This window comes from Microcaecilia unicolor, unplaced genomic scaffold, assembly GCF_901765095.1.
Source record: "Microcaecilia unicolor unplaced genomic scaffold, aMicUni1.1, whole genome shotgun sequence".
NCBI classification, from domain to species: Eukaryota; Metazoa; Chordata; class Amphibia; order Gymnophiona; family Siphonopidae; genus Microcaecilia; species Microcaecilia unicolor.
In genome coordinates, this window is record NW_021962908.1 from 19,829 (window position 1) to 36,123 (window position 16,295).

Sequence of the window (16,295 nt, forward strand, 5' to 3'; positions counted from 1 at the left end):
TGTTAAGTTTGGTCAAACCCATAGCAATAGTCTTGATTGTTTTAAGGTCAAGTAGTTCTGAGAATGGTATTGTAGCATTTGACCTTGTTGGTTGGATGTTACTGTGATGTCACTCCAGGAAGCCCAAACAAAAAAAAAACAGCACCACGGGCCTTTAAAAATGGAACACAGTTCTTTAATGAATGAGCCTTGACAAAAAGACCTGACACGGGCCGTGTTTCGGTGACTAGCACCTGCGTCAGGGGTCACAGTGATGACGTGGAAAACGTAGGGAATAACTCGAATATATTCCTCTACAATATATTATTCCTTACCCTACGCCTCATATAGTAAAAGCTACAAAGCACCAAGGCACTTTCACTTTCTGTATCCAAATGAATACAGAAAGTGAAAGTGCCTTGGTGCTTTGTAGCTTTTACTATATGAGACGTGGGGTAAGGAATAATATATTGTAGAGGAATATATTCGAGTTATTCCCTACGTTTTCCACGTCATCACTGTGACCCCTGACGCAGGTGCTAGTCACCGAAACATGGCCCGTGTCGGGTCTTTCTGTCAAGGCTCATTCATTAAAGAACTGTGTTCCATTTTTAAAGGCCCGTGGTGCTGTTTTTTTTGTTTGGACTTTAGTTTGTACTTCGTTCCCTCTCTTTTGTTATATCCAAGTCACTCCAGGAAGCAACAGAGTTCTACTATCTAAGAATACCAAAACGTAAGTTGCATTTCAATAAGAAACACATTTGTTGGTTGTTATATGACAATTCTTTACATCTAAGCATAGCAAGTACTTTCATAGTTTTTCTGATGGACATCTGTAATGTATTCTATTCTGTTGCTGAAAAAAAAACCCTCAGCAGCCAAAACTACATCATTTTCTGCAGATACCACAATCACGTTGGCCAGCACTACTACAAAAGGCCCGTCATCATCTAGCACTACAACAGTAGCAACTGAGACTACCACAGGAAAAACTGAAGGAACTTCTTCAGCAGTAGGAACAATCACTACAGCAGTTACCACCACAGCCTCTAAAACCACAACCTCAGAAAGGACTAACATACTAGCCAGGAGTGCACCAACTACTATACCAACAGTCACAACAATAACAAGCATTACAACTAGAACTGGCATGAGTACAACAGGCACAACGGAAGAAACACCCAGAGCAGAGGATATGAGCATTGCAGCAAGTTCTACAACATCACCTAAAAGCACAACCACAGAAGTCATATCTATAACTAGCATAGCACAAACTGCCACACCCACAGTTACAGACATAGCAAGCAATACATCAACAGGTACTCAGAGTACCTCAGCAACAACAGTAGGAGCAACCACAGTACAAGTAATAAGCACATCAGCACCTGCCACAAGTACACCAAAAACAACAAAAGGGATAACCATATCACCCACTACTTCCCCAACTACCACACCAAGTTTTAAAACTATACCAAACAGTATATCAGCAGCTACGGAGACTACCTCACACATCACTGTAGGAACAACCGCAGCACAGACAACCAGCACTACAAGAAATACTACAACAGAAGTCCTATCCATGTCAATCTCTGCTGCTTTGACTACACCGACAGTAACAACCATAGCAAGCAATATATTGACAACTCCCAGAAGTACCCTGCTTACCACTGCAACAAGCAAAGCCTCCACAACTACAACAACTACTACACCAGTATATACAACCACACTAAGCACCATATCAACTGCTGCTGAGAGTATCTCAGCCACAACTGTAGGAACAACCACAGCACAGACAACCAGCACTGCAGCAAACATCATAACTGTACCTATAAGCACAACAGAAATCCTATCCACATTAACCTCTACTGCTCCAATGACTACACCGAAAGCTACAACCACAGCAAGCGGTACATCAAATGCTCAACCAAGTACACTAGTTACAACTGCAGAAACAAACACAGCCTCCACAACTTCTCCAATTACAACACCAGCATCTACAATAATAGCAAGCACCAAATCAACTGCTGCTGAGAGTACCTCAACCACAACTGTAGGAACAACCACAGCACAGACAACCAGCACTGCAACAAATACCAGAACTGTACCTACAAGCACAATAGAAGTCCTAGTCACATCAACTTCTGTTGCTCCAGTGACTACACTGACAAGTAGAACTACAGCAAGTAGTACATCAACAGTTCCCACAAGTATCCCAGTTACAACTGTATCAACAACCACAGCCTCCATAACTATTCCAACTACTACATTAGTATCTACAACCATAGCAAGCATTACATCAACTTCTTCTAAGAATACCTCAGATTCAAGTGTAGGAATAACCACAGCACGGAAAACTAGCACTGAAGCAATTATCACAACTGCACCTCAAAGCACAACAAAAGAAGTCCTATCCAGACCAATCTCTGGTTCTCTGACTACACAGATAGGTACAAACACAGCAAGCAGTATATTGACAGCTCCACCAAGTACACTAGTTACCACTAAGGCAACAACAGCCACCAAAACTGCTCCAGCTACTACACTAATATCTACAACCATAGCTAGCATCACATCAGCTGCAGCTGATAGTACCTTACCGGCAACTGTAGTAAAAACTACAGGACAGGAAACCAGCATTGCTGCATCTAGTAAAAATGAGCATAAAAGCATAGCAACAGAAGTCCTATCCATATCAACCTCTACTGTTCAAAGCATAACACCAATAACTACAACCACAGCAAGCAATACATTGACATTTACCACTGAAGCAACAACCAAAGCCTCCACAACTGCTCAAACAACTATATCAATATCTACACCCACAGCAAGCACCTCATCAACTGTTGCTGAGAGAACCTCTGCAGCAAATGTAGGAACAACCACATCACAGATAACCATCACTCCAGAAAAAACTACAAATGCACCTAGAAGCACAAAAGAAGACCTGTCCACATCAATCTCTTCTGCTCCCGCAACTACACCAACAGCTACAACAACTGATAATGGCATATCTACATCTCCAACAAGTACAATAGTTAGCACTGCAGCAAGTACCACATCCTCCAATTTTGCTCCAACTACTACATCAATATCTACAATTATAGCAAGTACCACAGCAACTGCTGCTGCAAGAAGCTTAGCGAGAACTGTAGGAACTACCACAGAACAGACAACCAGCGCTGCAGGAACTATCGCAACTGTACCTAAAATTAAAACAACAGAATTGCTATCCAAATCAACTTCTGCTACTCCAACTACACAGACAGGTACAATCATAGCTAGCAGTACATCAAGAGCTCCACCAAGTACACTATTTACCACTACAGCAATGACCACAGCTTCTGCAGCTTTTCAAACTACTACTCCAGTACCTACAACTATATTAAGAACCACATCAACAGCCCTTGAGAGTAGTTCAGCCACCACTGAAAGAACAACCATGGAACAGACAATTAGTACTGCAGCAAGTACTACTTCTGCACCTAAAAGTACAAAAGAGGTCCCATCCACATCAACCTCTACTGCTCCAACGACACTGATAACTACATCTTCAGCAAGCAGTAGAATGACAGCTCCCACAAGTACCCTGGCAACTACTGCAGCCTCTAGGACTGCTCCAAATATTACTATGCCGATATCTACAACAATAGAAAGTACCATATCAACTGCTGCTGAGAGTACCTCAGCAACAACTGTAGGACTACCCACAGCACAGAAAACCAACACTGCAGCATCCACTAAAACTGAACATAGAAGCACAGCAACAGAAGTCCTATCCACATCAGCCTCTACTACTCTAATGACTAAACCAACAGCTACTAATCCAATGACTAAACCAACAGCTACCAGAATAAACAGTACATTGACAGCTCTCACAAGTATCCTAATTACCACTGCAGCACCAATCACAGATTCCACAATGGTTCCAACTACTACATTAGCTTCTACAACCATAGCCAGCACTACATCAACTGCTGCTGAGACTACTTCAGCTACAACTTTAGGCAACACCACAGCACACACAACCAGCACTGCAGCAACTATAAAAACAGGTGCAACCACTACACCAATATCTAGAACCACAGAAAGCAGTACATCAACTGCTGCAGAAAGTACTTCAGCCACAACGTTACAAAGAACCAAAGCACAGATAACTATCACTGCAGCAAATAGCACAACTGCACCTACAAGTAGAACACAAGTCGCGTCTGCATCAACCACTGCTGCTCCAACAACTACACTGTACACTACACTACTTAGCACTGCAGTATCAACAGCAACCTCCACGACTGCTCCAAATGCTGTAACAACCATAGCCTCCACAACAGCTTCAACTACTACACCACTATCAACAACCATATCAAGCACTTACATCAATCAGTGCTGAAAGTAGCTCATCCAAAAGTTTAGGTATAGCCATAGCAAACACAACTATCATTACAGGAACCATCACAACTGCACCTAAAAGTACCACAACAGAAGTCCCCTCCTCATCAACCTCTACTGCTCCATCTTCACCAACAGCTCCAACCCCAGCAAGCAGTATATCGACATCTCCCATGAGTATCCTAATTACCACTTTAGCAAAAACCACAGGCTCCATAAGTGCTCAGAGTCCTACATCAATATCTACAACCATACCAAGCACTACAATAACTGCTGCGGAGAGTACTTTGGCCACAACTTTAGAAGTAACCACACCACAGACCACCAGCACTGCAGCAATTACCACAATGGCACCTCAAAGCACATCAAAAGCAGCTATATCCACATTGACTAGTACTGCTCCAAATACTACTCCCATATCTACAGCCACAGTAAGCAGTAGAACAACAGCTCCAACAAGTACCACTATAGCCACAGTAAGCAGTAGAACAACAGCTCCAGCAAGTACCCTAATTACCACTGCAGAAAAAACCACAGCTTCCCAAACTGTTCCATCTACTACTAACCCAATATCAACAACAATAACAAGTACCATATCAACAGTATCTGAGAGCATCTCAGTGACAGCAGTAGGAGCAACAACCACAGCACAGAAAACAAACACTGTAGCATCCACTAAAACTGATCGTACAAGCAGAACAATAGAAGTAATATCCACATCAGCCTCTACTGTTCTAAGCACTACACAGATAGGTACAATCGGAGTAAGTAGTACATCAACATTTACCAGTAAAGACACAACTAAAGTCTCAACAACTGCTCCAATGACAAGACCAATATCTACATCTAAGGGAACAAGTACATCAACTGCAACAGAAAGTATGTCAGGCACAACTGTAGGAACAACCAAAGCACAGACAACCATCACTCCAGAAAAAACTACAAATGCACCTAGAAGCACAAAAGAAGTCATGTCCACATCAATCTCTTCTGCTCCCGCAACTACACCAACAGCTACAACAACTGCTAATGGCATATCTACAGCTCCAACAAGTACAATAGTTAGCACTGCAGCAAGTACCACATCCTCCATAATTGCTCCAACTACTACATCAATATCTAGAACTATAGCAAGTACCACATCAACTGCTGCTGCAAGAAGCTTAGCGAGAACTGTAGGAACTACCACAGAACAGACAACCAGCGCTGCAGGAACTATTACAACTGTACCTAAAATTAAAACAACAGAATTCCTATCCAAATCAACTTCTGCTACTCCAGCTACACAGACTGGTACAATCATTGCTAGCAGTACATCAAGAGCTCCACCAAGTACACTACTTACCACTACAGCAATGACCACAGCTTCTTCAGCTTTTCAAACTGCTACTCCAGTACCTACAACCATATTAAGAACCACATCAACAGCTCTTGAGAGTAGTTCAGCCACCACTGAAAGAACAACCATGGAACAGACAATTAGTACTGCAGCAAGTACTACTTCTGCACCTAAAAGTACAAAAGAGGTCCCATCCACATCAACCTCTACTGCTCCAACTACACCGATAACTACATCTTCAGCAAGCAATAGAATGACAGCTCCCACAAGTACCCTGGCAACTACTGCAGCCTCTAGGACTGTGCCAAATATTACTATGCCGATATCTACAACAATAGAAAGTACCGTATCAACTGCTGCTGAGAGTACCTCAGCAACAACTGTAGGACTACCCACAGCACAGAAAACCAACACTGCAGCATCCACTAAAACTGAACATAGAAGCACAGCAACAGAAGTCCTATCCACATCAATCTCTACTACTCTAATGACTAAACCAACAGCTACTAATCCAATGACTAAACCAACAGCTACCAGAGTGAACAGTACATTGACAGCTCTCACAAGTATCCTAATTACCACTGCAACACCAATCACAGACTCCACGACGGTTCCAACTACTACATTAGCTTCTACAACCATAGCCAGCACTACATCAACTGCTGCTCAGACTACTTCAGCTACAACTTTAGGCAACACCACAGCACACACAACCAGCACTGCAGCAACTATAAAAACTGGTGCAACTACTACACCAATATCTAGAACCACAGAAAGCAGTACATCAACTGCTGCAGAAAGTACTTCAGCCACAACGGTACAAAGAACCAAAGCACAGATAACTATCACTGCAGCAAATAGCACAACTGCACCTACAAGTAGAACACAAGTCGCGTCTGCATCAACCACTGCTGCTCCAACAACTACACTGTACACTACACTACTTAGCACTGCAGTATCAACAACAACCTCCACGACTGCTCCAAATGCAGTAACAACCACAGCCTCCACAACAGCTTCAACTACTACACCACTATCAACAACCATATCAAGCACTACATCAATCAGTGCTGAAAGTAGCTCATCCAAAAGTTTAGGTATAGCCACAGCAAACACAACTATCATTACAGGAACTATCACAACTGCACCTAAAAGTACCACAACAGAAGCCCCCTCCTCATCAACCTCTATTGCTCCATCTTCACCAACAGCTCCAACCCCAGCAAGCAGTATATCGACATCTCCCACGAGTATCCTAATTACCACTGTAGCAAAAACCACAGGCTCCATAAGTGCTCAGAGTCCTACATCAATATCTACAACCATACCAAGCACTACAATAACTGCTGCAGAGAGTACTTTGGGCACAACGTTAGAAGCAACCACAGCACAGACCACCAGCACTGCGGCAATTACCACAACTGCACTTGAAAGCACATCAAAAGAAGCTCTATCCACATTGACTAGTACTGCTCCAAATACTACTCCCATATCTACAACCACAGTAAGCAGTAGAACAACAGCTCCAACAAGTACCACTATAGCCACAGTAAGCAGTAGAACAACAGCTCCAGCAAGTACCCTAATTACCACTGCAGAAAAAACCACAGCTTCCCAAACTGTTCCATCTACTACTAACCCAATATCAACAACAATAGCAAGTACCATATCAACAGTATCTGAGAGCATCTCAGTGACAACAGTAGGAGCAACCACAGCACAGAAAACAAACACTGTAGCATCCACTAAAACTGATCATACAAGCAGAGCAACAGAAGTACTATCCACATCAGCCTCTACTGTTCCAAGCACTACACCGATAGGTACAATCGGAGTAAGTAGTACATCAACATTTACCAGTAAAGACACAACTAAAGTCTCCACAACTGCTCCAATGACAAGACCAATATCTACATCTAAGGGAACAAGTACATCAACTGCAACAGAAAGTATGTCAGGCACAACTGTAGGAACAACCAAAGCACAGACAACCATCACTCCAGAAAAAACTACAAATGCACCTAGAAGCACAAAAGAAGTCATGTCCACATCAATCTCTTCTGCTCCCGCAACTACACCAACAGCTACAACAACTGCTAATGGCATATCTACAGCTCCAACAAGTACAATAGTTAGCACTGCAGCAAGTACCACATCCTCCATAATTGCTCCAACTACTACATCAATATCTAGAACTATAGCAAGTACCACATCAACTGCTGCTGCAAGAAGCTTAGCGAGAACTGTAGGAACTACCACAGAACATACAACCAGCGCTGCAGGAACTATCACAACTGTACCTAAAATTAAAACAACAGAATTCCTATCCAAATCAACTTCTGCTACTCCAACTACACAGACTGGTACAATCATAGCTAGCAGTACATCAAGAGCTCCACCAAGTACACTACTTACCACTACAGCAATGACCACAGCTTCTGCAGCTTTTCAAACTGCTACTCCAGTACCTACAACCATATTAAGAACCACATCAACAGCTCTTGAGAGTAGTGCAGCCACCACTGAAAGAACAACCATGGAACAGACAATTAGTACTGCAGCAAGTACTACTTCTGCACCTAAAAGTACAAAAGAGGTCCCATCCACATCAACCTCTACTGCTCCAACTACACCGATAACTACATCTTCAGCAAGCAATAGAATGACAGCTCCCACAAGTACCCTGGCAACTACTGCAGCCTCTAGGACTGTGCCAAATATTACTATGCCGATATCTACAACAATAGAAAGTACCGTATCAACTGCTGCTGAGAGTACCTCAGCAACAACTGTAGGACTACCCACAGCACAGAAAACCAACACTGCAGCATCCACTAAAACTGAACATAGAAGCACAGCAACAGAAGTCCTATCCACATCAGTCTCTACTACTCTAATGACTAAACCAACAGCTACTAATCCAATGACTAAACCAACAGCTACCAGAGTGAACAGTACATTGACAGCTCTCACAAGTATCCTAATTACCACTGCAGCACCAATCACAGACTCCACGACGGTTCCAACTACTACATTAGCTTCTACAACCATAGCCAGCACTACATCAACTGCTGCTGAGACTACTTCAGCTACAACTTTAGGCAACACCACAGCACACACAACCAGCACTGCAGCAACTATAAAAACAGGGTGCAACTACTACACCAATATCTAGAACCACAGAAAGCAGTACATCAACTGCTGCAGAAAGTACTTCAGCCACAACGTTACAAAGAACCAAAGCACAGATAACTATCACTGCAGCAAATAGCACAACTGCACCTACAAGTAGAACACAAGTCGCGTCTGCATCAACCACTGCTGCTCCAACAACTACACTGTACACTACACTACTTAGCACTGCAGTATCAACCACAACCTCCACGACTGCTCCAAATGCAGTAACAACCACAGCCTCCACAACAGCTTCAACTACTACACCACTATCAACAACCATATCAAGCACTACATCAATCAGTGCTGAAAGTAGCTCATCCAAAAGTTTAGGTATAGCCACAGCAAACACAACTATCATTACAGGAACTATCACAACTGCACCTAAAAGTACCACAACAGAAGCCCCCTCCTCATCAACCTCTATTGCTCCATCTTCACCAACAGCTCCAACCCCAGCAAGCAGTATATCGACATCTCCCACGAGTATCCTAATTACCACTGTAGCAAAAACCACAGGCTCCATAAGTGCTCAGAGTCCTACATCAATATCTACAACCATACCAAGCACTACAATAACTGCTGCGGAGAGTACTTTGGGCACAACGTTAGAAGCAACCACAGCACAGACCACCAGCACTGCAGCAATTACCACAACTGCACTTCAAAGCACATCAAAAGAAGCTCTATCCACATTGACTAGTACTGCTCCAAACACTACTCCCATATCTACAGCCACAGTAAGCAGTAGAACAACAGCTCCAACAAGTACCACTATAGCCACAGTAAGCAGTAGAACAACAGCTCCTGCAAGTACCCTAATTACCACTGCAGAAAAAACCACAGCTTCCCAAACTGTTCCATCTACTACTAACCCAATATCAACAACAATAGCAAGTACCATATCAACAGTATCTGAGAGCATCTCAGTGACAACAGTAGGAGCAACCACAGCACAGAAAACAAACACTGTAGCATCCACTAAAACTGATCATACAAGCAGAGCAACAGAAGTACTATCCACATCAGCCTCTACTGTTCCAAGCACTACACCGATAGGTACAATCGGAGTAAGTAGTACATCAACATTTACCAGTAAAGACACAACTAAAGTCTCCACAACTGCTCCAATGACAAGACCAATATCTACATCTAAGGGAACAAGTACATCAACTGCAACAGAAAGTATGTCAGGCACAACTGTAGGAACAACCAAAGCACAGACAACCATCACTCCAGAAAAAACTACAAATGCACCTAGAAGCACAAAAGAAGTCATGTCCACATCAATCTCTTCTGCTCCCGCAACTACACCAACAGCTACAACAACTGCTAATGGCATATCTACAGCTCCAACAAGTACAATAGTTAGCACTGCAGCAAGTACCACATCCTCCATAATTGCTCCAACTACTACATCAATATCTAGAACTATAGCAAGTACCACATCAACTGCTGCTGCAAGAAGCTTAGCGAGAACTGTAGGAACTACCACAGAACAGACAAGCAGCGCTGCAGGAACTATCACAACTGTACCTAAAATTAAAACAACAGAATTCCTATCCAAATCAACTTCTGCTACTCCAACTACACAGACTGGTACAATCATATCTAGCAGTACATCAAGAGCTCCACCAAGTACACTACTTACCACTACAGCAATGACCACAGCATCTGCAGCTTTTCAAACTGCTACTCCAGTACCTACAACCATATTAAGAACCACATCAACAGCTCTTGATAGTAGTTCAGCCACCACTGAAAGAACAACCATGGAACAGACAATTAGTACTGCAGCAAGTACTACTTCTGCACCTAAAAGTACAAAAGAGGTCCCATCCACATCAACCTCTACTGCTCCAACTACACTGATAACTACATCTTCAGCAAGCAATAGAATGACAGCTCCCACAAGTACCCTGGCAACTACTGCAGCCTCTAGGACTGTGCCAAATATTACTATGCCGATATCTACAACAATAGAAAGTACCGTATCAACTGCTGCTGAGAGTACCTCAGCAACAACTGTAGGACTACCCACAGCACAGAAAACTAACACTGCAGCATCCACTAAAACTGAACATAGAAGCACAGCAACAGAAGTCCTATCCACATCAGTCTCTACTACTCTAATGACTAAACCAACAGCTACTAATCCAATGACTAAACCAACAGCTACCAGAGTGAACAGTACATTGACAGCTCTCACAAGTATCCTAATTACCACTGCAGCACCAATCACAGACTCCACGACGGTTCCAACTACTACATTAGCTTCTACAACCATAGCCAGCACTACATCAACTGCTGCTGAGACTACTTCAGCTACAACTTTAGGCAACACCACAGCACACACAACCAGCACTGCAGCAACTATAAAAACAGGTGCAACTACTACACCAATATCTAGAACCACAGAAAGCAGTACATCAACTGCTGCAGAAAGTACTTCAGCCACAACGTTACAAAGAACCAAAGCACAGATAACTATCACTGCAGCAAATAGCACAACTGCACCTACAAGTAGAACACAAGTCGCGTCTGCATCAACCACTGCTGCTCCAACAACTACACTGTACACTACACTACTTAGCACTGCAGTATCAACCACAACCTCCACGACTGCTCCAAATGCAGTAACAACCACAGCCTCCACAACAGCTTCAACTACTACACCACTATCAACAACCATATCAAGCACTACATCAATCAGTGCTGAAAGTAGCTCATCCAAAAGTTTAGGTATAGCCACAGCAAACACAACTATCATTACAGGAACTATCACAACTGCACCTAAAAGTACCACAACAGAAGCCCCCTCCTCATCAACCTCTATTGCTCCATCTTCACCAACAGCTCCAACCCCAGCAAGCAGTATATCGACATCTCCCACGAGTATCCTAATTACCACTGTAGCAAAAACCACAGGCTCCATAAGTGCTCAGAGTCCTACATCAATATCTACAACCATACCAAGCACTACAATAACTGCTGCGGAGAGTACTTTGGGTACAACGTTAGAAGCAACCACAGCACAGACCACCAGCACTGCAGCAATTACCACAACTGCACTTCAAAGCACATCAAAAGAAGCTCTATCCACATTGACTAGTACTGCTCCAAATACTACTCCCATATCTACAGCCACAGTAAGCAGTAGAACAACAGCTCCAACAAGTACCACTATAGCCACAGTAAGCAGTAGAACAACAGCTCCAGCAAGTACCCTAATTACCACTGCGGAAAAAACCACAGCTTCCCAAACTGTTCCATCTACTACTAACCCAATATCAACAACAATAGCAAGTACCATATCAACAGTATCTGAGAGCATCTCAGTGACAACAGTAGGAGCAACCACAGCACAGAAAACAAACACTGTAGCATCCACTAAAACTGATCATACAAGCAGAGCAACAGAAGTACTATCCACATCAGCCTCTACTGTTCCAAGCACTACACCGATAGGTACAATCGGAGTAAGTAGTACATCAACATTTACCAGTAAAGACACAACTAAAGTCTCCACAACTGCTCCAATGACAAGACCAATATCTACATCTAAGGGAACAAGTACATCAACTGCAACAGAAAGTATGTCAGGCACAACTGTAGGAACAACCAAAGCACAGACAACCATCACTCCAGAAAAAACTACAAATGCACCTAAAAGCACAAAAGAAGTCATGTCCACATCAATCTCTTCTGCTCCCGCAACTACACCAACAGCTACAACAACTGCCAATGGCATATCTACAGCTCCAACAAGTACAATAGTTAGCACTGCAGCAAGTACCACATCCTCCATAATTGCTCCAACTACTACATCAATATCTAGAACTATAGCAAGTACCACATCAACTGCTGCTGCAAGAAGCTTAGCAAGAACTGTAGGAACTACCACAGAACAGACAACCAGCGCTGCAGGAACTATCACAACTGTACCTAAAATTAAAACAACAGAATTCCTATCCAAATCAACTTCTGCTACTCCAACTACACAGACTGGTACAATCATATCTAGCAGTACATCAAGAGCTCCACCAAGTACACTACTTACCACTACAGCAATGACCACAGCTTCTGCAGCTTTTCAAACTGCTACTCCAGTACCTACAACCATATTAAGAACCACATCAACAGCTCTTGAGAGTAGTTCAGCCACCACTGAAAGAACAACCATGGAACAGACAATTAGTACTGCAGCAAGTACTACTTCTGCACCTAAAAGTACAAAAGAGGTCCCATCCACATCAACCTCTACTGCTCCAACTACACCGATAACTACATCTTCAGCAAGCAATAGAATGACAGCTCCCACAAGTACCCTGGCAACTACTGCAGCCTCTAGGACTGTGCCAAATATTACTATGCCGATATCTACAACAATAGAAAGTACCGTATCAACTGCTGCTGAAAGTACCTCAGCAACAACTGTAGGACTACCCACAGCACAGAAAACTAACACTGCAGCATCCACTAAAACTGAACATAGAAGCACAGCAACAGAAGTCCTATCCACATCAGTCTCTACTACTCTAATGACTAAACCAACAGCTACTAATCCAATGACTAAACCAACAGCTACCAGAGTGAACAGTACATTGACAGCTCTCACAAGTATCCTAATTACCACTGCAGCACCAATCACAGACTCCACGACGGTTCCAACTACTACATTAGCTTCTACAACCATAGCCAGCACTACATCAACTGCTGCTGAGACTACTTCAGCTACAACTTTAGGCAACACCACAGCACACACAACCAGCACTGCAGCAACTATAAAAACAGGTGCAACTACTACACCAATATCTAGAACCACAGAAAGCAGTACATCAACTGCTGCAGAAAGTACTTCAGCCACAACGTTACAAAGAACCAAAGCACAGATAACTATCACTGCAGCAAATAGCACAACTGCACCTACAAGTAGAACACAAGTGGCGTCTGCATCAACCACTGCTGCTCCAACAACTACACTGTACACTACACTACTTAGCACTGCAGTATTAACCACAACCTCCACGACTGCTCCAAATGCAGTAACAACCACAGCCTCCACAACAGCTTCAACTACTACACCACTATCAACAACCATATCAAGCACTACATCAATCAGTGCTGAAAGTAGCTCATCCAAAAGTTTAGGTATAGCCACAGCAAACACAACTATCATTACAGGAACTATCACAACTGCACCTAAAAGTACCACAACAGAAGCCCCCTCCTCATCAACCTCTATTGCTCCATCTTCACCAACAGCTCCAACCCCAGCAAGCAGTATATCGACATCTCCCACGAGTATCCTAATTACCACTGTAGCAAAAACCACAGGCTCCATAAGTGCTCAGAGTCCTACATCAATATCTACAACCATACCAAGCACTACAATAACTGCTGCGGAGAGTACTTTGGGCACAACGTTAGAAGCAACCACAGCACAGACCACCAGCACTGCAGCAATTACCACAACTGCACTTCAAAGCACATCAAAAGAAGCTCTATCCACATTGACTAGTACTGCTCCAAATACTACTCCCATATCTACAGCCACAGTAAGCAGTAGAACAACAGCTCCAACAAGTACCACTATAGCCACAGTAAGCAGTAGAACAACAGCTCCAGCAAGTACCCTAATTACCACTGCGGAAAAAACCACAGCTTCCCAAACTGTTCCATCTACTACTAACCCAATATCAACAACAATAGCAAGTACCATATCAACAGTATCTGAGAGCATCTCAGTGACAACAGTAGGAGCAACCACAGCACAGAAAACAAACACTGTAGCATCCACTAAAACTGATCATACAAGCAGAGCAACAGAAGTACTATCCACATCAGCCTCTACTGTTCCAAGCACTACACCGATAGGTACAATCGGAGTAAGTAGTACATCAACATTTACCAGTAAAGACACAACTAAAGTCTCCACAACTGCTCCAATGACAAGACCAATATCTACATCTAAGGGAACAAGTACATCAACTGCAACAGAAAGTATGTCAGGCACAACTGTAGGAACAACCAAAGCACAGACAACCATCACTCCAGAAAAAACTACAAATGCACCTAGAAGCACAAAAGAAGTCATGTCCACATCAATCTCTTCTGCTCCCGCAACTACACCAACAGCTACAACAACTGCTAATGGCATATCTACAGCTCCAACAAGTACAATAGTTAGCACTGCAGCAAGTACCACATCCTCCATAATTGCTCCAACTACTACATCAATATCTAGAACTATAGCAAGTACCACATCAACTGCTGCTGCAAGAAGCTTAGCGAGAACTGTAGGAACTACCACAGAACAGACAAGCAGCGCTGCAGGAACTATCACAACTGTACCTAAAATTAAAACAACAGAATTCCTATCCAAATCAACTTCTGCTACTCCAACTACACAGACTGGTACAATCATATCTAGCAGTACATCAAGAGCTCCACCAAGTACACTACTTACCACTACAGCAATGACCACAGCTTCTGCAGCTTTTCAAACTGCTACTCCAGTACCTACAACCATATTAAGAACCACATCAACAGCTCTTGATAGTAGTTCAGCCACCACTGAAAGAACAACCATGGAACAGACAATTAGTACTGCAGCAAGTACTACTTCTGCACCTAAAAGTACAAAAGAGGTCCCATCCACATCAACCTCTACTGCTCCAACTACACTGATAACTACATCTTCAGCAAGCAATAGAATGACAGCTCCCACAAGTACCCTGGCAACTACTGCAGCCTCTAGGACTGTGCCAAATATTACTATGCCGATATCTACAACAATAGAAAGTACCGTATCAACTGCTGCTGAAAGTACCTCAGCAACAACTGTAGGACTACCCACAGCACAGAAAACTAACACTGCAGCATCCACTAAAACTGAACATAGAAGCACAGCAACAGAAGTCCTATCCACATCAGTCTCTACTACTCTAATGACTAAACCAACAGCTACTAATCCAATGACTAAACCAACAGCTACCAGAGTGAACAGTACATTGACAGCTCTCACAAGTATCCTAATTACCACTGCAGCACCAATCACAGACTCCACGACGGTTCCAACTACTACATTAGCTTCTACAACCATAGCCAGCACTACATCAACTGCTGCTGAGACTACTTCAGCTACAACTTTAGGCAACACCACAGCACACACAACCAGCACTGCAGCAACTATAAAAACAGGTGCAACTACTACACCAATATCTAGAACCACAGAAAGCAGTACATCAACTGCTGCAGAAAGTACTTCAGCCACAACGTTACAAAGAACCAAAGCACAGATAACTATCACTGCAGCAAATAGCACAACTGCACCTACAAGTAGAACACAAGTCGCGTCTGCATCAACCACTGCTGCTCCAACAACTACACTGTACACTACACTACTTAGCACTGC

The 16,295-nt window shown here is 43.1% G+C and overlaps 1 protein-coding gene across 1 annotated transcript in view; it reads left to right on the forward strand.

Moving 5' to 3' along the window:
- The window catches only part of LOC115458652 (serine-rich adhesin for platelets-like), a gene marked incomplete at both ends in the record, with an annotated part of 35,856 nt that extends 19,637 nt beyond the window's left edge, over nt 1–16,219 (forward strand). Inside the window, 3 exons of the mRNA XM_030188487.1 lie at nt 855–4,169; nt 4,423–8,805; nt 8,912–16,219. Of these exons, the coding sequence (XP_030044347.1) occupies nt 855–4,169; nt 4,423–8,805; nt 8,912–16,219 (15,006 nt within the window). The remainder of the gene's footprint in view (nt 1–854; nt 4,170–4,422; nt 8,806–8,911) is intronic.
- Nucleotides 16,220–16,295: the final 76 nt, after the last annotated feature.